The sequence below is a fragment of the Chanos chanos genome, chromosome 3 (genome assembly GCF_902362185.1).
Source record: "Chanos chanos chromosome 3, fChaCha1.1, whole genome shotgun sequence".
Classification (NCBI taxonomy): Eukaryota; Metazoa; Chordata; class Actinopteri; order Gonorynchiformes; family Chanidae; genus Chanos; species Chanos chanos.
The window spans coordinates 40,864,229-40,885,120 of NC_044497.1; the positions used below are offsets into that span (position 1 = coordinate 40,864,229).

At 39.3% G+C, this 20,892-nt stretch overlaps 2 protein-coding genes across 3 annotated transcripts; one reads left to right on the top strand and one right to left on the bottom strand.

Annotated features, from left to right (window-relative positions):
• Nucleotides 1-246: 246 nt before the first annotated feature.
• Nucleotides 247-7,457, top strand: slc38a9 (solute carrier family 38 member 9). Its single transcript, XM_030769739.1, has 14 exons — nt 247-338; nt 1,126-1,255; nt 2,303-2,415; nt 2,585-2,648; nt 2,830-2,923; nt 3,365-3,535; nt 3,786-3,845; nt 3,961-4,167; nt 4,910-5,017; nt 5,297-5,403; nt 5,963-6,076; nt 6,366-6,514; nt 6,849-6,938; nt 7,272-7,457. Exons 1-14 carry the CDS (start codon nt 247-249, stop codon nt 7,435-7,437), a joined length of 1,665 nt encoding a protein of 554 aa, XP_030625599.1. The 3' UTR covers nt 7,438-7,457.
• Nucleotides 7,458-9,019: 1,562 nt separating this feature from the next.
• On the bottom strand, nt 9,020-19,053 carry sh2d4a (SH2 domain containing 4A). 2 transcript variants are annotated; one of them, XM_030769116.1, is made up of 9 exons: nt 18,690-19,053; nt 17,899-18,117; nt 17,493-17,652; nt 15,701-15,965; nt 14,119-14,254; nt 13,063-13,258; nt 12,348-12,478; nt 11,786-12,003; nt 9,020-9,831 (listed from the first exon to the last, which is right to left on the bottom strand). In XM_030769116.1, the coding sequence occupies exons 2-9, from the start codon at nt 18,071-18,073 to the stop codon at nt 9,739-9,741; spliced, it is 1,374 nt and encodes a 457-aa protein (XP_030624976.1). In that variant the 5' UTR covers nt 18,074-18,117; nt 18,690-19,053; the 3' UTR covers nt 9,020-9,738. The 2 variants fall into 2 exon arrangements, with proteins under 2 accessions (XP_030624976.1, XP_030624977.1); XM_030769117.1 differs by lacking the exon at nt 18,690-19,053 and adding an exon at nt 18,315-18,389.
• Between the last annotated feature and the right edge of the window lie 1,839 nt (nt 19,054-20,892).

Consider the following 20,892-nt stretch of genomic DNA (forward strand, 5'->3'; position numbering starts at 1 on the left):
TCTTGGCTTATCTCTACCAGCAAAGCTCCGCATTTGTCAGGTTCTTACATTTTGACCCAGTTTTATTTTTTTGCATCTGGAGGCTGAAATTAGTATTTTTTTAGCCATATACAGATTTGATATTCTTTGCAAAAATGAGTTTTGGGCAATTAGTCAAAGGCTCTGTGACTGTGTCATGAGTTTGCCAACTCTTCCTTGGTACAGGTAATGAATTTGAAGTGACATACTGATCCACAGCTGAAGAACATGGAAGATGATTGTAAACCACTACTCAGCTCAGTACGAGGTGGAGAATACTACACAGACCAAACAGACTCAGTGGATACCAAGCAAAGAAGGTACAGTCCTAGAGAAGTCCAAGAGAATTCTGTCTTCATTTTTATGTCGGCCTTTGTGGTCACTGCATACTTGGATATTATTTACATTTGAACTGTGCAATAACTCATTTGTCCACAGATTTATCATTAAATGCGATATGGTCATAAATGCTGGCTAGGCCAATTACTGACAGATCTCATTAGCACTAAGGTAATGTTCATGTTATCTGCCGTCAGGATTTAATTTTCCAAAGAGTCATGGATTTAATGGACAACACTCAGGACCGAGGCAGGGGTGTTCCTGCATTACTCTTATCACAGTTTTAGCAAGCAGCTGATGTCACATGACCTCCAATGTTCAGTAATTAACAGTTGGTTGATAGTGGTTTTCTTTGAAACGTCGTCATCACTGCCTTAGCAATAAACATTTGAGACCACATCACTAACAAGTCATTCTGAATTAATCCAGTTTGGTATTTCACAAACACTGACTAAACGGTAAGGCTATTAAGGGGGATGTTTCCATATAAGCCGGTTCTGTTTTAGTAGATCAAAAATGAAGAAGCATGAAGAGCCAAGAATGTGTTGTTGATGTGGCATTTTTGTGACATCTTAGTAATGACATGCTTATTCCTGCCCAGCTGTATTGCAGATTCCAATCCAGGCTCTCACTGAGTCTTTTCCGAAACTTCTCCTTTGCTCACACAAGGAGTGATCAAATCAAAAGGATCTTTAATAAGGAAAATCAATAATTCTTCATTTCTGAGACAGCTGTCCTGATCTGGATCCTCTTTGCTGTGTGTAACAGGCCTTTTCATGTGGAGCCAAGGAACATTGTCGAGGAGGATGCTCAGGAGAGGGTGTCTGCTGAAGCCTCTGTGCTGAGCAGCAGAGTGCACTACTATAGCCGCCTCACAGGTTCATCTGACAGGCTACTGGTACGCCAACTACCCTCTCTGCCTTCTGTTACATCCATACCACAAACTTCAAAATAGAACCTGATCCCTTTCACATTTTTCCTTGTCCCAGTTGCCCCCATGCACCTGCTCTGTACCTCTTTTGTAGTTATTTTCATAGCTGTCACATAGTTTGTAGAGAATTGAATCAGTTAAGCTTACAGAAATTAGTCAATGGCTTCTTTCTGGAGCTGAGATCCAGAGAGAATCCTTTAGCTTTACAATATTTCACAGATTTCCAAAGGCCCAGTTTGTCCTCCCTCAGTTCTTTACAGGCATTGTCTGTGTCAGAAAGTGGTCACAATGTCAGAATTAGGTTTTCAGCTTCAAATGGCGTGTCAATTTGTTTTGGATTTCAATGTTTATCTTTTCTTTCACATCTGTAAAGTTTAGATAGAGTTTGTTAAGGTAACTTAAGCTTGAAAGCTCATTTCATCCGAGGACGACATCAGTTGAGGCGTGACTTTGCCCGGTCTAAGACTATTGCTTGTTCAAGATAAACATAAAAGGAAAGACTATTATAAATCAAGATGTGTTGCAATCTAAAGATCAGCAAATGGAAATAAAGATGGGATGTTTACATTGTCTTACTCCACTCTACAAGCACAGCTGATTCTATAAACTTCCACAGCCGATCAGAGGGTTTTGGACCTTACAAAAATGGGGATGCAGTAGGAAACATGTCAAAAACTAGCTTCTCTTTTCTTGTATACGCACAAAGTATGGAAGTATCAAAGTATGAAAGCATGAGATTGTGGCTTTCCTTGATCTGGCACAAATTGAACCATTATTTTTTCTGAACGGGCCTTTTTGGTTTGTGCATTTATAATGACAGTTGTTTTTAGGTATGTTATATATAAAAGGAGAAAAGTTAGCTATGTGCTCTATTCAAATTATGTCAGACCAGTTGTAGTGTGGCATTGATTAGATTGATTATTGGGCTTGCTGTGTGATGATGTTTTTTTTCTTTTTTTCCCCTTTCTTCCTTTCTTTTTTTTTTTTTTTTTTAATTGCCTTTATCTTCACTAGGCTCCCCCAGACCATGTGATCCCCCCTCCTGAGGAAATCTATGTTTATAGTCCATTGGGAACTGCCTTTAAAGTGCAAAAAGGGGATGGCAAGAACCCAAGCATAGTCACTATGTAGGTACACCCACTCTTCACAACACGCAGTGAAGTGTATATCAGCAAATCAAAGTTCAGTATTTGACATCAAGCCCTGAATATGCTTCAAAGGATGCATGTTTACACACATGAAATGTGAATTCAATCTTTGTTCTACATTTAAAGAATACATCTTTTGTTTGTCTAGTTTTGCCATATGGAATACAATGATGGGAACTTCTATACTGAGCATACCATGGGGAATAAAGCAGGTGTGTTTGATTTGAATTTTTCTGAAATCACAATTAACTGATTTATTTTTGCTTTCTTACTTTGTCATCAAACCCTAAAGTATCTTAAAATGCTGAAAATTTCAAATGAGTTGTAACCACACCTTTCTTGATTGATTTAACACAGTAGTTGTTTTTATTTGTTTGTTTTTCTATATGCCAGGCTGGCTTCACACTGGGGATCATCATCCTAATTTTTATGGGTTTTTTGACACTCTACTGCTGTTATAGAGTACTCAGGTCCCCCAAGTCCATAGGTAAGATCTTTCGTTCATCCATCATCACATACAGGAAACTTTGTCTTTAACACAGAACAGAGCGAATCAATCAGCTAACCTGACTGTAACTTCTAGAAATAGTTAAAAAAAAAAAACTCGAGGTTCTCTCCCCACAGTTTATTTCATCCTGAACACACCATCAAACATTATGTCTCAGATAAAGTGATAACACTAAAAAGCTTTATGGGAACTTATCTTTACATAAGTTAAATTGTGTATCGTCATGCAGTTAGAAATAGAACTGAGCTCAAACCATCACGTGCCAGTATAAACAGGGTTCCTTTTGCATGTACGTGCTACTTTTCACAGCCTGACAAACAAGCATGTGTCATTACAGAGCTGTTTACCCCTCAGTACACGCAAGCTACACACAGAAACACGTTGATGGTATTTAATGATAGCATCTTATATTTTTAACAGAGCGAATTGATACTTCAGATTGGGAGTTTCCAGATGTGTGTAGACATTACTTTGGGGCATTTGGACAGTGGTCAAGCCTGATTTTTTCCATGGTCTCATTGATTGGTGCAATGGTGGTCTACTGGGTCCTCATGTCCAACTTCCTGTTCAACACGGGCAAATTTATCTACAGTAAGAAGGCTTTGTTTACAGAACTGCTCTATGTCTCATACAGGGCCAGATTTTCTAATGCTATTAATGCCATAACATATACATACGAAGTGAGCAATATGTCCAAATACTTGTGAATTTGAAATATATTTCATCAATTGTTAACCGTGTTATTGATTTTTGTAGCATAGATGCATGCACGATGTACATTAGCCTCATAGATGGAGTTATGATGTCACATTATCACATAACATTCCTCTCTTCTGTCCAGACTATGTTCACAATGTCAGCACATCTGATTCAGAGTATGGCACAAACGGAACAGACCGAGGTGAGCATCCTTAGATCTCCTATGTTTTGGTGAGGGTATTCCAACCTGATGGTGCTGATGAACAATCACTGAAATGAATAAATTTGTTGTCTCTTACACCCTTCTTGTCCTCCAGTGATCTGTCCATATCCAAACACTGACCCAGACAATACCAGCAGCATCAGCATCAGTTTGTTCTATGTGACCGAAAACAGCACAGACCAAGCAGTGTTTGATCACTGGTGGAGTAAGACCAACACCATCCCTTTCTACCTCATTGTCCTGCTGCTGCCGCTGCTCAACTTCCGTTCTGCGTCTTTCTTCGCCAGGTTTACCTTTCTTGGTAAGCTAGCACCGACTCAGATATCTCAGGCCTGCCGTAAGGTCTGCCATGGTGTGGAATGCTATAGACCCAATTGTATTTGTTTGTGGTTCACTCTCCTAGTTTCCTCCAATTTTTCTTGTACATGTATCTGGTCTAATACTTAGCTTAGCAGTGGCACCCATGCCACAGACAGCTCCTTCATGGCTACATGCGTGATTTGTGTTCTGCATCTTTAATAATTCACATTCTGGATAAAAGTATCTACTGAATGAATAAGTGTAATGTAAATGTTGATTAACTAATATAGTTATTCAGCTGAAGACCAATCATTGTACATATTTGTAGAACCAAAGGTATTGGTAGGTGTCATAAAGTCTAAACTTCCTCATGATATTACAGAGGGGTCCAGTCCATTTGGTCACAAGTCCCAAATACCCGTTATAACAAAGCCCCGAACAGCCATTACATAGCCCATAAATCTCAACCACGCAAACAAACAAAAAAATTCTTGCCCGACCCCCGAGTAGTGGCTCTCCTGATCAAGGCCCTGAGTCATCAGTTAATCAGGCTTGTCAGTGTTGGCCAAGAACAGACATGTAAAGCATGTAAGAAACAGTGCTGAATCTTATCTTACATGACACTCATTGATTGTCTGAAGGGCTTCCTGATGTTTGTTTACTTGTCTAGGTTTAGCTATGAGTGGTAAAGTAGCCTAGATGATGAAACTACTGTGTAAGAAGTACTTTCCTTTGTTTTCCAGGCACTATATCTGTGGTCTACCTTATCTTCTTGGTCACTCTGAAAGCGATTCGATTGGGTTTTCACCTTGAGTTCCACTGGTTTGATTCCACTAAGTTGTTTCTTCCAGGTATAGTACAGCCTTGCTTAGAGGATTCTTCATCTGTGTGCAACATCTTAATGAGCTTGTTTCATGACAGCACTTGCCTTTCATTCAGCTGTCTCACTCTGCCAAAGCACTTTGTTTTGTGGAGCTTCAACATGCATAGACAAGATTTGTGAAACCTGTAAAAGGGTTGTTTGTAGTTTTGGTTCTACATGGTTACCTCTGGTACACTCTCTAGGATGTTTAGTACGAATTGATTGTTTACAACTCATTTATGTCTGGTTTTGTCTCTATCTGGTGTAGAATTCAGGCTGCTGTTTCCCCAGCTGACAGGAGTTCTCACTTTGGCTTTCTTTATTCATAACTGTGTTATCACTCTCATGAAGAGCAACAGGAACCAGAACAACAATGTGAGTGACCCCCATCCTCTCATTTTCATTTTATATTTAATACATCACCCTCATACAGGATTAGAAGAGTGATGTGGCCATTTGAGCATCAATAAAGCAAATCCCTGGATGAATTATGCAGTGTGACGCTGTCAAACGGTGTACTGAGTCATTATGGTTAAACTGTGTTCTCTGGAAATTTGTAGACATATGCAGAAAAAATGCTGTTGTCAGCCAGTCTCTATCCTTTTCCGTCCATGTTGTGGTTTCCTGCAGTTAGCTGGGGATTGCTATTAAGCTCTAAGCCTATCCTCTTTCACATCATTTTTTACTTGAGTCCAAATCTTGGTGTCGTGTCTCTTTGCTACTCATCAGTTTACTCAGATAATGCAAAATGTGCTGCTGCCTGTGAGTGTTTGTGTGTGTGTGTGTGTTTGTGTGGTTTTAAGATTGCTAATTTTGATCCTCTTAATATTTTTTGGCACACAAATCATTCTCTTGACAAAGGTCACGTATTTTGACAGACACATCAAAACGTCTAGAGTCGAAACATGTTGTAGGACAGTTAATGTGATTGCAGGTACGGGACTTGTCTGTGGCTTACCTGCTTGTGGGAATGACATACCTGTATGTAGGAGTACTGATTTTTGCAGCCTTCCCATCCCCACCGCTGTCAAAAGACTGCATCGAACCAGTGAGTGCTTTACATTTGTTTCGAAAAATGTCTCACCTCCTGTAATCCATTAAACTCCATGATACCTTCTTCTGGATTTTAACCTTATCTAGTGCCTGGTGCCAATTTTCTTTGATATTGTAATGAGAGTTTATTGTCTGAAGTTTCTGAGGATGAGTTTATTTGAGAATATATTTGAGAGTATGTTTTTGAAAACTAGTAGATCTCCATGTTCTATCTTCTTATGAAGTTGAATGCGTGCTGTGTACTGTTTAATAAAAAAATTTCTCTTTTCTCTGCTCTTCTGCAGAACTTCTTGGATAACTTCCCCAGCAATGATATATTAGTGTTTTTCGCCCGCTTGTGTCTGCTGTTCCAGATGACCACAGTGTACCCTCTGTTGGGTTACCTTGTACGGGTTCAAATTATGGGACAGATTTTTGGCAAGCAGTATCCCAGGTGAGCCCTCAGTCACACTAATTTCAGCTCAGGTAGTAAGATTGCTTCCTCAGAATATGGACCTCCTCAATGAAAAACATCATCCATTGAATGAAGTAAGGTTAACATAGTCCTTTGACAACAAATGTCATGTTTAGGTATCTTCTTATGAAATTATGAAAAGCATCCTCAGATTTCAAAATCTTATTATAAACATAGCTATGTAAATATATATATATAAATAATAATAATAATAATTATATATATATATATATATATATATATATATGTAACTCTGAGTACCAGTTTCATTTTGTTGCTCCACACTCAATAATAACAATTTTTTTTTTCACAGTTTTTTTCATGTCTTGGTTCTGAATATCACCATTGTTGGGGCTGGTGTGCTCATGGCCAAGTTCTATCCTAACATTGGCTCCATCATAAGGTGAGACTCTGCTGAGGAGCATGTCCAGACTCAATGTGTAACTGCTGCTCATTGCAGTCAATTGTATGGACTACGGAGAGTTAAAACCACTCTAACTCTCCCCTCTACACCAATTTATCTTTCAGTTTCAGAGTTCATAGTACAGAGTGTACTTTAACTTATGATGCTGATATAATGTGTCTGGTGAATTAACTTAGGTCGTTCGCTTAATATTTTTTGAAAACAAACAAAAAAAAGGGGGGGGGGGGCGGCAGAGGCCAGCACATATTGTCATGTCTTGCGCAACTGTGACATCAGAGATGGGCTACATTGTTAACTCTGTCTTTCCTGCAGGTATTCTGGAGCAACATGTGGCCTGGCGCTGGTGTTTGTTTTTCCCTCTGTCATCCACATGCTGTCTCTGAAGAGGCGGGGTGAATTGCGATGGCCGTCTATGTTCTTCCATAGCTTCCTCATCGTGCTAGGAGTAGCCAACCTGCTGGGGCAGTTTTTCATGTAGACTCCAGCTCTCTCTTCTATTTCTCCCTCTCCTTGTCCTACTCCATGACTCACTTGTCACTCAATTCATCTGTCTTTTGGGAGGGAGGATGATACATCTGCAGCCTTCAAATGGCTGAAAGGTTCTTTATGAGTATATCCCTGAGGGCAATTATTGCAATCAAGCTCCATCCATGATTTTATACTCATCATTAGTTTCATTTGAATCTGTCCCTCTCAGTGATATTCATCATTTAAAAACATTTAGAGATAAAAGCCATTAAGCTTCCCCTCAGAGATGATGGATAAGAAAGTGAAGAGGTTTTTTTTTTTTTTTTTAAATTGGTATGTGAGTCAGCAGAGAGTCATGACAGTTGAAACCTGAGGCATGAATGCACACTCATTTTACCTCCCATGTGAACGTCATGTCCATATCTGCTCTCATGGGTGAACATACTTTTTAAGAGACACTTTTTATTTTCTCCCATTTTTAGATATTTATTATTTTGTTGTTGTTAATTTTTTTTTTTTTTTAGTTTTAGTTTCTTTTTTTTTTTTTTTTTTTTTAGTTTTCTATTTTGATGACACAAAATGGAGCTTGAGCAATTACAACTAAAATTACATGGAGAGAAAACATAAGGGATATTTTCACACATCCTCAGTGGGACCTTTATCATTTAGTTGATGATGGCGTAACCTATCCACCAGTGAGTACCCTTTACTGTGGATACAAAATGTGGGTGTTTTGAATGAGTCTCTCCTGTTTTACAGTTCAAAGCCATGACGCAAATGAAATGCACTGAAACTGTAGGATGAGAACAGTCAGTGCATTTGTGGCTCCTGTTTTGGATGCACTTTCTGTGTGAAGAATCTGCTCTTTTGGACCTCTAAAAGGCGATTGCCTTACACTGCTAACAAGATGGTTCTAAACTGTATGCCTGTGAATGAAAGTACTTCAGTATTTCCTATGCCAATTATGATGTTGGTGCATTAGGAACAACAGGTAGTGTGAAGTCATTTGTAATAAGGCCTAACTGAACCAAACCTTACATTGTGCAAAGCCATGCAAATGACCAACCATTGAAGGGAAGGATAAAGGGATTTTTATTGTCTATATATGGGTAATGGGCAACCCATCCAAAAGAACTGTGACAGAGATGTTTGTGCTGCCCTTGGAATGTATCCTGTATTTTACAACATTAGCCATATTCTTCTTTAAAACTCTGGCGATGCTGATATTTAAAGAAGACATACAGTTATGAATTTGGTGAGCTTAGGGAATTATGAAAAGAACTGGTGTTGTTTTCCCCAGGTCTTAAGTTTGCACAGTGTTACACTGAAAGGAGCCCAAACCTGGAATCTATCTGATGCATTTGTTAAGGCATCTTGCTTTTTAAATAATGTTAACTTCTCCCTTTTTTTTTCTGCGATCAGAAAAACTAAAACTTGAAAAACCAGCTTTGAAGGTGGATGTCAGCCCCGCATTTTTGCATTTGTTTCTCACAAAGTCAGTCAATTCACTGTCACATAACTGGCTTTAAGTGTTGGTGCATAATATTCCATGATTGGAGTTCCTGTTAATAAACATGACAATGGTTCATTAATATGTTTTTTTTTTATTCTTCCACAGTTTAGTCCCCTGTACAGAACAAATAGAGAAATACATTAATGCCCATTAGTCTGTCTGAATCTCCAGAGACCTTGCTCAGCAAATGCTTATTAATGCATTTCAGGGCAGCGCTTCTTAACGACTCCCCAGATCGCACGCTATACAATATCCAACCTGAGCATTACACTTCATAGTATATTAGTAATAAATGCACGTAAAAGAAGTTGCCCCAGTGAGGTTGAAGTGCTTGTTACAGTATGGATATTGTTAACCTGAGGTGGGCCAGGGTCAGGGAAAGAGATACTGGTGATCTGGGATCACTCTTTGATTTCATTCCTCATTAAAGACATCCGAGATAATTTGATAAATAAGCATTAAGAGAATGTTCCAAAAAAAGGTTCAAATTTCCATTTTCCATGATTTTTTTTTTTTTAATAGATGCCCGATGCAGTATTTGGTGGAGCATAATTGGGTTTAAAATCACAGACATTTGCATTCCAGTCCATAACAAGTCTCAATCCTTAATCGAATTCACTACTGGGCATTATCAAATAAATGTTTCAGCAGTAAAGTTATTTGTCCATTAGATGTGCACCCTAGCCTGTGTCGTCAGAGCATAAACCCATGGTATGTGTAGTGTAGTGTCTGCTATAAAGAGCCTCTCCCCTGCTATCACTTTGCTCTGGTCCTCAGTGCCTCTCTCAGGCCTGTGGCTTAGGTGAAGAGATCAGCATAGTCCACACAGCCTTGCTTCTGTCCACATGCATGCCGCAGACACTCCCCTCCTAATGAGGTGATGGGTTCCTCCTAGTGGAAAAAGAATAGACGTGTAAGAGGCAGGCACTCCTACAATGGTCTCACTATGATTTCTTCAGTCAGTAATGATGCATATACATGTCCTCGGTATAGGCACGTTGCATTATCGTCCTTTCTAAGCTCCTTTCTTTTATGAATTTGTTTTAAGACATTTTCATTAGAGGACATAATATACTTGCAACTGCCAAAGTAGACAAAACACTGAAATAAATCCCTTCATTAGCTGTTTCCCATAAGTGTTAAAGTGGTTTGAGATCTAGGGACTTAAACAGGTACATTTTACATTATTTTTATGCTCATCATACCAATTGCTGACCACTCCCGCCCTGCACATACGGGTACTGTCATACTCAGACGCACATTGGGATAGAAATACGTCTTCAACGTAAACACAGAATAGATTTGTCTTTACTATCATTTACCTTGCCCTCCAAGTGCATCTATAGTAAGTAAGCAGAATCTATCTTACACTAAACCAGAGCCACCAGAACCCTCCAGCACAGAAAACACAAGAATAGCAGTTCATAACAAACTGTATTGTAACATTTCATTGCACTGCCTTTGGGCGGTCAGCTTTCTCTGCGAGTGGAAATTTCAATTGTGACCTGCCAGGGGACTGCAGATGAAAATTAGCCTTAGGCTAACTCTGGTACAATGCATCAAATGGTAACATTTATGTTTAATATTGTACATGGTCCCTTATGAATAAAATATAAAATGAATAAATAAATAGGTAAACAAGCTCTCTGGCCTATGGGCTTCTTTTTGTGGCTGCCTCACATGCGGTAGTCCATTTCTTGACATCAAACTAGAGACATCACTTTTCTTCAAAGGTTCAGAAGACCACTGCCTTTGCACCATTTTACCAGTACACATGCATTTTTCAATGTAATAAAAACAACTGAGATTCAGAGGTTCTCAACTGTATTGCCTTACATTTTGAGCCAACAGACATCATGGCTAATGGTAGGGCATTTTCACCTGCAGTTTCCACCATGTCTTGTCCAGGCTTTTGGCATGTCCAATTCTCTGTACTCTCAAGTCCCACTTTCTGTATGACCCCTGCAGCAATCTTACAGGATGTACTCTCTGATACATCCTCTACTTTTCATCTGCCAAAGTGCAAGTGTGTGTGTTAAGGTCCACAATACTTCTGTGGAATTGCTTACAACTGTGCACTTCACCCCACTGGCACTAGGTGTCACTGGTTATATGGAGTCTACTCTCTCCATTTGACCTTACTGTACCACAGCCAATTGTTTTCTTGGTGATGCCCAACCCAGCTGGTAGTAACAGTAAAGATGTGAACATGGTACCTCAGCACTGGGGTGTGGTGTCATTTTCCACTACACCACCTATGCTATGCCATGCACATGCAGACCCTAACCAGCAATGTTTTTCCCCTCTGACCTTCATGCCACAATTGCCTTAGCCACTATAAATCATGAGGTATGGCCAAGATGCGCAGGCCTCACAAATAAAGCTCCTGCCATGTGCCCTAAAAATCATCCCTTTAAAACAGTCTATGACATGCATTTCTCTGGCCATAATAAGCACAAGTGAGAGACTTTAACTTCCCAGCATTTATATACAAGACTGTGTGCATTATGGAATGTAAACAGCTTTATTATCTCAGGAATCAGACCTGTGTGACAGCACTTGATTTGAGTTTACTTTGTATCTCTCTTCAACTGAGGTGTTTCCTTTACTTTGGCTGTTACCTGTACATTTTCAAAGTGTCAGTAGGCAAAGACTAGGATTGCTTATGAAAAGCTGTTCATCTCAGACTCCTTTAGCGAATGCAGAACAGCTCATTTAAGTTAATGAGAGTGTCTTAAGCAGAAACTGTAAGAGGCAGCTGATTGGAGATTAAAGCAAGATAATCAGGGTTTTTACTGAGCATATCTTTGCCGTTATATTTGAAAAAAATCAATAAACAAAATACCTCATGGTATTCTACCAGTTCCGCCAGTGTTGCGAATTTTAGCTGGTCTCCAAGCAGCATGTAACAGTTTTCTGTGGCGTCAATGAGGAAGTGCTTAAATCCGTCTTGACACCGATAAGAAATGACATATCCCCTGATCTTCTCACTGACACGGACCAGGAAATGCCCAGGACCTTTTTCACTCAGAAGGGTCTCAGCTTCCTCTCGTGTAATAATTCCTACAAAGGGAGTAGTTTATACTATGAATGGAAAATTCCTCCTAAGTGAAGATTACTTGAACTGTAAAACCAAAAATAGTGAACAACAGGTGGCAGCAGAGGCCCAAAAGAAAGAAAAGAGAAAATGGTTCAGGAAACTGACAAGTGGACGAGTCGGAAGTTCACTGTTTGTAAATTTACCCAAACTGTAAAACAAAAAATGGTGAACACCAGGTGGCAGCAGAGGCCCAAAAGAAAGAGAAAGAAAAGGGTAAACTGGCTCAGGAAACTGAAAAGTGGGTGACCTGGAAATTTACTGTTTGAAAATTTATCAGACCAAACATTCAGGAAAAGTTTCTTCTCACCATGGAACCAGGGTGCTATACGACTCTGGTCCTTCTGGAATCCAGCTCTTAAGGGCAACTGCTCATCCCGGAACCAACATATGATTTGTTCTCTGCTGGAGGTTGACAATGAACGGCACACACCTGGCTTCCTGTCAATCATTACATACAAAAGCAGGTTGGCTGGTGAGGTGCATTCATGCGTTTAAGCTCAAAAGCTTCAAAAAGCTCAGGGTTGCATGTTGCTTTGTCTGACTGTAAAGTCCTGTGACATCAGCTACATAATTTTCAGCTGGTCTGTCACAACAACGGCTGGGTCAAAAAGAGAGAAGTTACTGTCTCTCAAATTTCAGCCACCTTAAATATCAGCGCTGTGACAAAAAGTTCCCAAATGCCTCTCCTATCATGGATCTACCTGAAAAAGGAGTCAAATGTAAATGCAAACTTTGATCGAACTAAAATGAGTATAAAATGCAAGACACTAATAATCGAACATCAGCTATTGCATGTTATTGTTTGTTATATTGCTATATCATTTTGAACTCTCTTCTTCCTTGGTTCCAAGCAGTCAGCTGGCTAAACTGGCTCTTCCTGTAGTAATACAGATCAGCTGATTATTCAAATGGACTCAGATTCACGATTTTTTGTCTTTGGTGAGATCAGTCAAACAAAACATTACACATATAAAATACACAAGTAGTGAGAGGAGATGTTTTATGCATGGTTCCTGACTCACTGAATTAAATCACTGGTAAGTGTGAGGTTCCTGGGTTTGGGCTTGGGTGGAGCAGTTGGCTTTTCTCCTCCAAAGGCCTTAGTCATAGCAGCAACACGGCCAGACTCTAAAGCCTTTAGTGACCTTCTCTTGTGATCCTCTCTTGTCTGCTTGGCCAGTGACCTTCTCCGCAAGTCAGCAACCTTTGATTTTCGCACTGAAACACACAAAGCGTAAACCAAATCACTGAGGATTTATTATAAGCTCGTTCAACCACATACTCTCAGAGGACTTCAAGATTTTAGACTACCACTGGGAATTGTCGAAAGAGTATTAGGGATATATTCTCACCTTTGGAGTATGACATTCATGGGTAACAAACATTTTTGTTCTTGCTGCTCAATACTATGCTCAAGTCAACACTGAAATATCCCCTCAAAATGACATCACATCTTTTTTTTCTTTTTTTTTTTTTTGTTAATGAAGGTCAGTTGCAATATTCCCTCCAAGAGCACAGTTAAATATTAATCTGTATTTGACTCCACTGAAATTGTATTTTCTAGAATATTACATGGCTGAGGTCATGACATAACTTCAGCGCCCTCTGACACATTTTAAATTGCTTAAATTCCTTCAAACACAGTTGAGGATTTTGAAGTTGAACCTAAGAGTATACATTTTGGATTGTAACAGTTATGCGTTTTAATGTGTAAAAAGATGCCAAAGAAAAGTGTCCCTACAAAACAAAAATAAGGATCCTAATCTGACCATTAGCTAGAGCTTGTGTCCCTGTCAGTGGAAATCTTATTAGAATATTGGTAGGTATATCCATGAGGAATCCTGAGACACAATTTGTGATACACAAAACTGTGCACAGGTCAGTGAATGAACTCATCTTCTCACCTGTTTTGAACGTGACCAACAGAGTCATGCAGAATTTGCTGCATGCGGTATTTACGGCGTAGCACGAAGTGTTACAAATGACCATTCTTCCTCTTTTCTATTACCATTAATACATTTTGTTTTTACACCCAGCGAGACCATAAGGACTACGGTGAATAAGTGTGTCTCTCTTACATGTCTCCTGCCACTCCTTGTCCTCCTTCTCATGGTTTTGCACCTTTTTCAGGTCCATGTAGATCTGCCGGGCTCGTTCTTCCTCCAGCCTACGCAGCTCCTCCTCTGCCTTACGTCTCTCCTCGGCCTCTCTTCTCTGGTGTGTGGAGACGTGGAAGGATTCACTTAGTTTATCAGATACTTGGTGTACTATTTGGTAGTGGTCAATTATTATTCTGATTTGACACACATTTCCTTTTTACCGAGGCACTGTAAAATTAGCTACCGGCAGTAAGGAAAATCTTATGTGGGTGTTGCATTTGAGGGAGAATGTTGCCAAAGCACTCACCCTTTATATCAGTCCCCTTGCTGCTATTTAATGTGAAGCGTATTATTTATTTATGTGTTCATGAACTCATGAAAACTGTGTGAGTGATCCATTCTAAAATGTATGACTTCCATTCACAGTCTGACAATCGTGGTCCAGTCAGACAATCTTGGACCTTTGCAAGCTAAATATGACTAATACACCACTTTGAAAACTGTGGATCTGAAGCAGTTGTGGTGTGAAAGAGTACATTCAACAGATCTAAAATCCCTGTGGCATATCTGCAAAGGCAGCACACTATCAGTAGGGCATAACAATAGAATGCCCACACCCTGTTGGTTCTTGAAACCCTAATAACAAATAAGTATCATGCTAAAAGAAAAAGAAAATTAGATTAAGCATAGCCACATACAAATAAACCCCTGATTACACATCTGCAAACAATATGTTGACAGTGTTCATGTTTCTGGCACAGAGTGCATTGTACAAGTTAAGAACCAATTCAGATATCCAAGGTATATTTCACCATTGTTAAAATACTGTTCTGCACAGCTTAATAAGAAAAAGGCTCTTAGGATCTAAGTGCAAGGAATCCTCTAATGATGGTAGTGTATGCAATTGTATAATGATAAATCTTAGGAAACTGAACCTATTTCCTGGTGAAGTTCCACTGAAGTGTTTCTTGTTGATAAAAATGTTGACACTGAAGTCATACTGCTATATTTAACCTTTGAAAGACCTGACATAATTACAACCACACTTGATTTAAATCCATTGATAAATTAACCAACAACAAATGGACTGGTGCTATAGTGTATAGTATAGCTCTTTATGAATGTTACTTTCATGAGTATTGGAACTTGAGCATTCTACTGTTGAGGGTGACCACCAATACTAAAGTTCAGATTTGTACTTAGAATGGCTAAAAAGAGACTGTGGGAAAAAGAGGATATTTTGAGACCTAACATGTACAAAAAGGTACATCTGTTTAGTGAGATACACCATTATATAAAGTAATCTGAATTTTGTTGAAATGTTGAAAACTGACATTTACTGTGTCCAAGTTAAGTCATGCTTCTGTGATTACAAACTTCCTCCTGATGTGTACATACTTTGTATTTTCGATATAATTATCCATTTTCTAGGTGTACTGCTAACTCCTTTTCATTTACAAATAATCAGAGACATTGTGGACATGATCCAGCAGACACAGGAAATGAGAATGAGGTCAAGTGTAGTAATCCTGGAAACGTGAGGTGTTGTACTTTTACATACCTTGAGTTCCTCAAGGGCGGCAGCTTGTCGGGCCTGCTCCTGCTTCTGCTCCTCTTGTCTTGCCTGTTCCTGCTTCGCTCTCTCCTGCCTCTCCTGGTCCAGCCTCAGCTGTTCCTGACGCTCCTGCTCCTGTCTCTCTGCCTCCTTCTGGGCCTGCTCTTGCCTGGCCTTTTCTTGTCTCTGCTCTTCATCTGTCAATGCCAGCACCTCTGGGTCCAGATATATGGAGGAGAACCGCTTCTCCAGCTCAGCTTCCTTCTTAGCCCTACATACAACCATCAGGCAGACAAGATCAGTGCGTCTAGGAACAGGCCCTTTTTCACTGCTCAAGACTCATTCAGGCTGATGTTAAAAAGTAACATAGTAGTTGAATTAGCTGAGAAAAGGTGTGCTAAAGGCCTTCCTAACGAGGTAAAAGAATGCTGTGCTGCAGCTTCCAGAGGCCCATTCTCCACACCTGTAACACAGCCTGTGTGGTTGATGAAAATGAAAGCATGACTGCAGTGTCCATCAACATCAGTCCAACAATACAAAGCTTTTCAGCCTTACATGAGTCATAGATGGACACTGTATGTTTAAAATTGCTGTGTCTTTGCTGCTGTTATTTTAGCTTTAGGACAGCGTAGCCACTGTATCAAAAGAGCATGAGACGCAAAAACTTACAGGAGCAGCTGAATTATAATACACTAAGTAATTATGTATAGCCTACCTGTGTGACACATTCATCAAGGCAAATAAAAAACCAGGAAAACATTAAACAGAAAGAAAAAGTAGAATGCAGAGACATTGTTTCAAAGACATTCAGCCATCTCCTGCAGGGTGCTTTCGGTGCATCTAAAGTAAAAACAGTCTCTACTAATATGCTGATGTACTAGTATACTAAGCTGCATAACTGAAATGCTTTAAGTAGACATTCGCTTTTGTTGACAAGTCAGTTAGGACTGATAAAATAATTTGACATTACCTCATGAATATGACAAATAATAAAAAAAGAGGGCCATATATCTTAGGGTCTGGAACAATACTCTATTGCAGTGATATCAGAGACAGGAGAAGGAGATCTGAGATAACATCATGGAAAAAGTGCATACACAACTCAGGGAGTGGCCTTGTCAATGTCTGGCCATGGGGAAACAAGGAAATAATTATTTGAGGAACCTGGGTAGCAGAACAAAGCGCTGATTAAGTCTGGTCCTAGTGCAAGGCCACTTTTTCACTGCATTTTGAAAGGAGCTAAGCAAGCGGAACATATCATACTGAATCATAGCACACACAGATATTAACACGTCTTAACATGGGACACTGGCCTACAGAACTCATGTTCCAATAACAGTTAGAATACGTTTTCCAATCCAGACCTTGTGCAACATGTCACACCATACTAGTGAAAAAAAACATCTGGCAACTGCTACATACAGTACATGCTTTGTTACTACATGGTTTGTGGCTTCCCATTGTTTAGCACAGTTGACATCTGAACAGGGAAAGGAGAGAATTAAAGTTACTATTAACTAATCAACTCTGTGTATTTATTAATTTGCTTACAATCAATCAGTTCCTGTTTTCCAGAGGTCTGAAGCAAGTAATGAAGAGAACTAGCTGTTGGATAAGTCTAAGAAAATGGAGTCTTACGCATCCTCAGTTTAACAGATAAATATTAGACTTGGTTCTGTACTGCATTCCAGTGAAAGTTTTCCTTTAAAAATGTAACTTTTAGTCAAGCCACTGTGCTTTCATTAAGAGGCCCTGTAATACATCTTGGGATTTGGAGAGTTGACAATGTTTAACAGACCTTAGCTCCTCTGCCTCTCTTTGGGCTTGGAGTGCTGCTCTCTCTGCCATGATCTCATCACAGATTTGATCATAGGACTTGTCATTTGGGTGTTCTCCCATCACCCACACCCATACATCATTGTCTGACCCCTGCATCCACGACACAGTCTTACCACCAGCTGAAAGGAGCACATAGAAACCATAAATGCAATCAGATTTCCTATTGTATTTTTCAACAACTGATGGTTTACATAACCGCCTTAAACCATTCTGACTCCAAGCATTGTACATATTTGAAGTGGGCTCATGTGGAGCTCTATCCAAATTTTGTTTTGTCTGTTAGAACAGAAAATGGAAATCACCCTGATTCAGCCTAAATACTGGGCACTAATGTGTAAAAAAAGGTGCAGAGGTCAAAATTTTACCTTTCTTGGGTTTGCGTACTGCTGTCTCCTCCTTCTCCAATCTGGCCTCCCTCTCTTTCCACCGCCGTACCTGCTCCTCCCTCATCTTAAAGAATAGCACTTGTTTCTGCTCCTCATTTAGTTCTGCCAAGAGCTCTGGCTCAATGTACATGTCTGTTAGAATCTGCTGCAGCATAGTGTCTGTTTACTGTGGCCTTATAAGAAACGTTGTCAAATCCCCTTAGGAAAAAAAAAAGTAGTCAGGGTCATCGTACACATTGAATTTCCAATGCTGATTTACTAGTTGACAGTTTCTCTGATATCCATTTTCAAGATCCTTGTTTAAAATGAAGAGAGGGTGGTATACACAAGACTGTTGGGATAAATGAATTTATCTGAGGAAATATTTCTGCCTTAAACAGGCCCTGCCTAAATACCTATTGTCACTTTAAATGTGACGTTTAATCTTCTTGTCACAGCTGGGCGAAAGGGAAGTATTTTTTCCCCCTGCCCCTTAGCTTGAAGAAATAGCATTTGTTCCCGTATCTCCCCCAAGATCTAGGAAAACGCGAGAAGGAAAACTGGCGTTTATAAAATGTTTCTACAAGTAGTCGGAAGCTGAGTATTAAATTATTAGCATCACGCAAGTTAAGCAAATCAGCCAAGTCAAACATACAGGTGAGATAAGTGTACTGAAAATAATTACGGTATCATCTCGATCTCTCACACACACAGGGAGGGAGGGAGAGAGAAAGAGAGGGGGAGAGAGAAAGAGAGAGAGAACTTTAGAGACTTATGGGAGAACAATTTACCTTGAAGTAGAAAAAGCAGATCCTGGAGGACAAAAAGATAGACGTGCCGAAATTGTAAGAAATTAAATGTTCCTTTGTTCCGACATGACTGAAATGCAAACTTCCCAGACGACGCGTGGCCTGGAGACAAACTATTGATTATTTACTGTTTGCCCGGTTTACCTACAGAGTTCGACGACTAGTTCACAGTATCCAAACTAAAGAAACACCGTCACGGCGCCAAACCGAGCGTTTTCTGAACTGTCAGTTCTATGCTACCATTCGAAAGAAAGTATAGTGTTCACTCCGATCACATACTCAACCGTATTTCACATTCAAAGTAAGTTGCTGAGGCGTGCCTCTACCTATTTGAATCCTGCCTCGCTGTGGTAATGTAAGAGGGTTACAGGTAGCAACGTCAAATGGAAATAATTGCGCACTGTCTAAAGGTGCATTGACCAAAGCACTACCTAGTAGGACGGGTCACGACTTTTTAGATAAACATACTCATGAAGCCAGTATCCTAAAAAATTGTACTGTGCTCTTCTTAATGATCTATAATATTGTAGCTACGCAAATTCTTTAGTTTTACATGCCAGAATGGCCTGGAATTCTTCATTTTAACAGTCCATTGTCTCTGCAGTTGGTTTTCTTTCCATTCATATTTTAAATCAGTGAGGAAATTATAAAAAAAATTGCAAGTATGTGTTGTAGCGGACTGTAATTATATTGTGAGATATCCTATAATGTTAAGATAGTGAATGCCACTTAAGCTTATGTGTTTGCACATTTCTGATAATAAAAAGTCTTAGCAGTCATCATTGAACTTGCTCACTTAACTGGGTTTTGTGGGGTCAAGTGAGTCTCAGAGGACATGGTGCTACAGTGTCATGAAAAGATAGCTGGGTCTCTGTCATCATATATTTGTTGTAATACATATGTCTACATTCTTTTCACTGAATATGAAGAGCACAGTAATGTTGTAATGCTTGTTTGTATATTTTGCCTGGTTGAATGTTTGTTTTTAGAGAGACCATAGTAAATAATATGTATTACAGGCTATAGAACATTGAGGCTACAAATGTGATCGGGGTTCGAAAGTTACAGGATTTTCACAGCAAACAGGTCCTTGTATGTCCGTCCTCAACTGTGCACTAGATGGCAGTTATTTCACATTACACAGAAAACCTGGAAATTGCAAAACTGTTCCATTTTAAAACAGCCAACTTCAGAATATGAATCATTTGGACAAACAAATTTATGCCTTGTGGGACCACATGTATCCAGTGTAGTTGTGAAAACATCCCTGATCTCATTGAACCCCATCCAACCACCATCCCAACCTCCATTCTTTAGTACGTTTTTAAAGAAGCAAGAAATTTGTACTCAGTTTAGCAGTGACCAGAGAACAAAACTTCAGGATTTCACTTGCCCTGTTTATAATGCAAATTGAAAGCGTTTCTCCTTGCAAAAGCGACACAAACTAAGTAGACTTTTTGACTAAACATTTTGCCATTGTACTTTACAGTCTTTGTTACTTAAGTGATGACGTGATCTTTTTTTCTTTTGTTAGCTCTAGACACACTTATCTGGAGCAAATTACAGGGTTAACTTGGCCAAATACCGGCAGGAATCTTGCAAACAAGTCCTACAGAAAGCGGTTCCGTGTGCATTCTGAGAGGTACCACTCATTTGTATCCTAGAATTATAAATAGTGTGCACACAGAACTTTTAATCTTCTCTTTTCAGTGTCTATGTTTGTACAAGATTAAAAAAAAAAAAAACTTCTGTTCATTTCGTATGGAGTGGGTGTGTTTCAGGGAGCCAGAAAAGGATCACCTAGCAACATAAATAATGGTGCCTATTAAAATACTGATTAGTTATTTATAGTAACAGAAACTGGTTGATTGAAAATAATACTCTGATGTTCTCTGTGAATTTGAAAATCGAATTTGATTAAAAACAAGTGTACTGGAAAGTACTGTAAAATTACAGGTTCTGAATAGAAATTAATGAGGTTTGTGCAGTCTTAATCAGAACTAGCTGAAAAGTAGTACTCCCCTTACAAGGTTTTTTTCTTTTGTTCACGTTTGGTGAATGCCAACACTCAGAACATTTTTAAAAGATTTGATAAAACTATTCAAATCATCATTATTTTAGGAAAAGTACAGAAAGTACATACAATTTTAGAAAAGCAATGTATAGCATTTTTCATTCTTTGTTT

Excerpts from the sequence above, each read along its gene's own strand:
- slc38a9 (XM_030769739.1), top strand. The coding sequence starts at position 247 with ATGGAAGATGATTGTAAACCACTACTCAGCTCAGTACGAGGTGGAGAA. Across the intron at positions 5,018-5,296 it reads CACTAAGTTGTTTCTTCCAG|AATTCAGGCTGCTGTTTCCC; the intron begins GTATAGTACAGC and ends TATCTGGTGTAG. Across the intron at positions 6,077-6,365 it reads CAAAAGACTGCATCGAACCA|AACTTCTTGGATAACTTCCC; the intron begins GTGAGTGCTTTA and ends GCTCTTCTGCAG.
- sh2d4a (XM_030769116.1), bottom strand. The coding sequence starts at position 18,073 with ATGCTGCAGCAGATTCTAACAGACATGTACATTGAGCCAGAGCTCTTG. Across the intron at positions 12,479-13,062 it reads CTTACCAGTGATTTAATTCA|GAAGCCAGGTGTGTGCCGTT; the intron begins GTGAGTCAGGAA and ends AATGATTGACAG. Across the intron at positions 12,004-12,347 it reads TATAGCACCCTGGTTCCATG|GAATTATTACACGAGAGGAA; the intron begins GTGAGAAGAAAC and ends CTCCCTTTGTAG.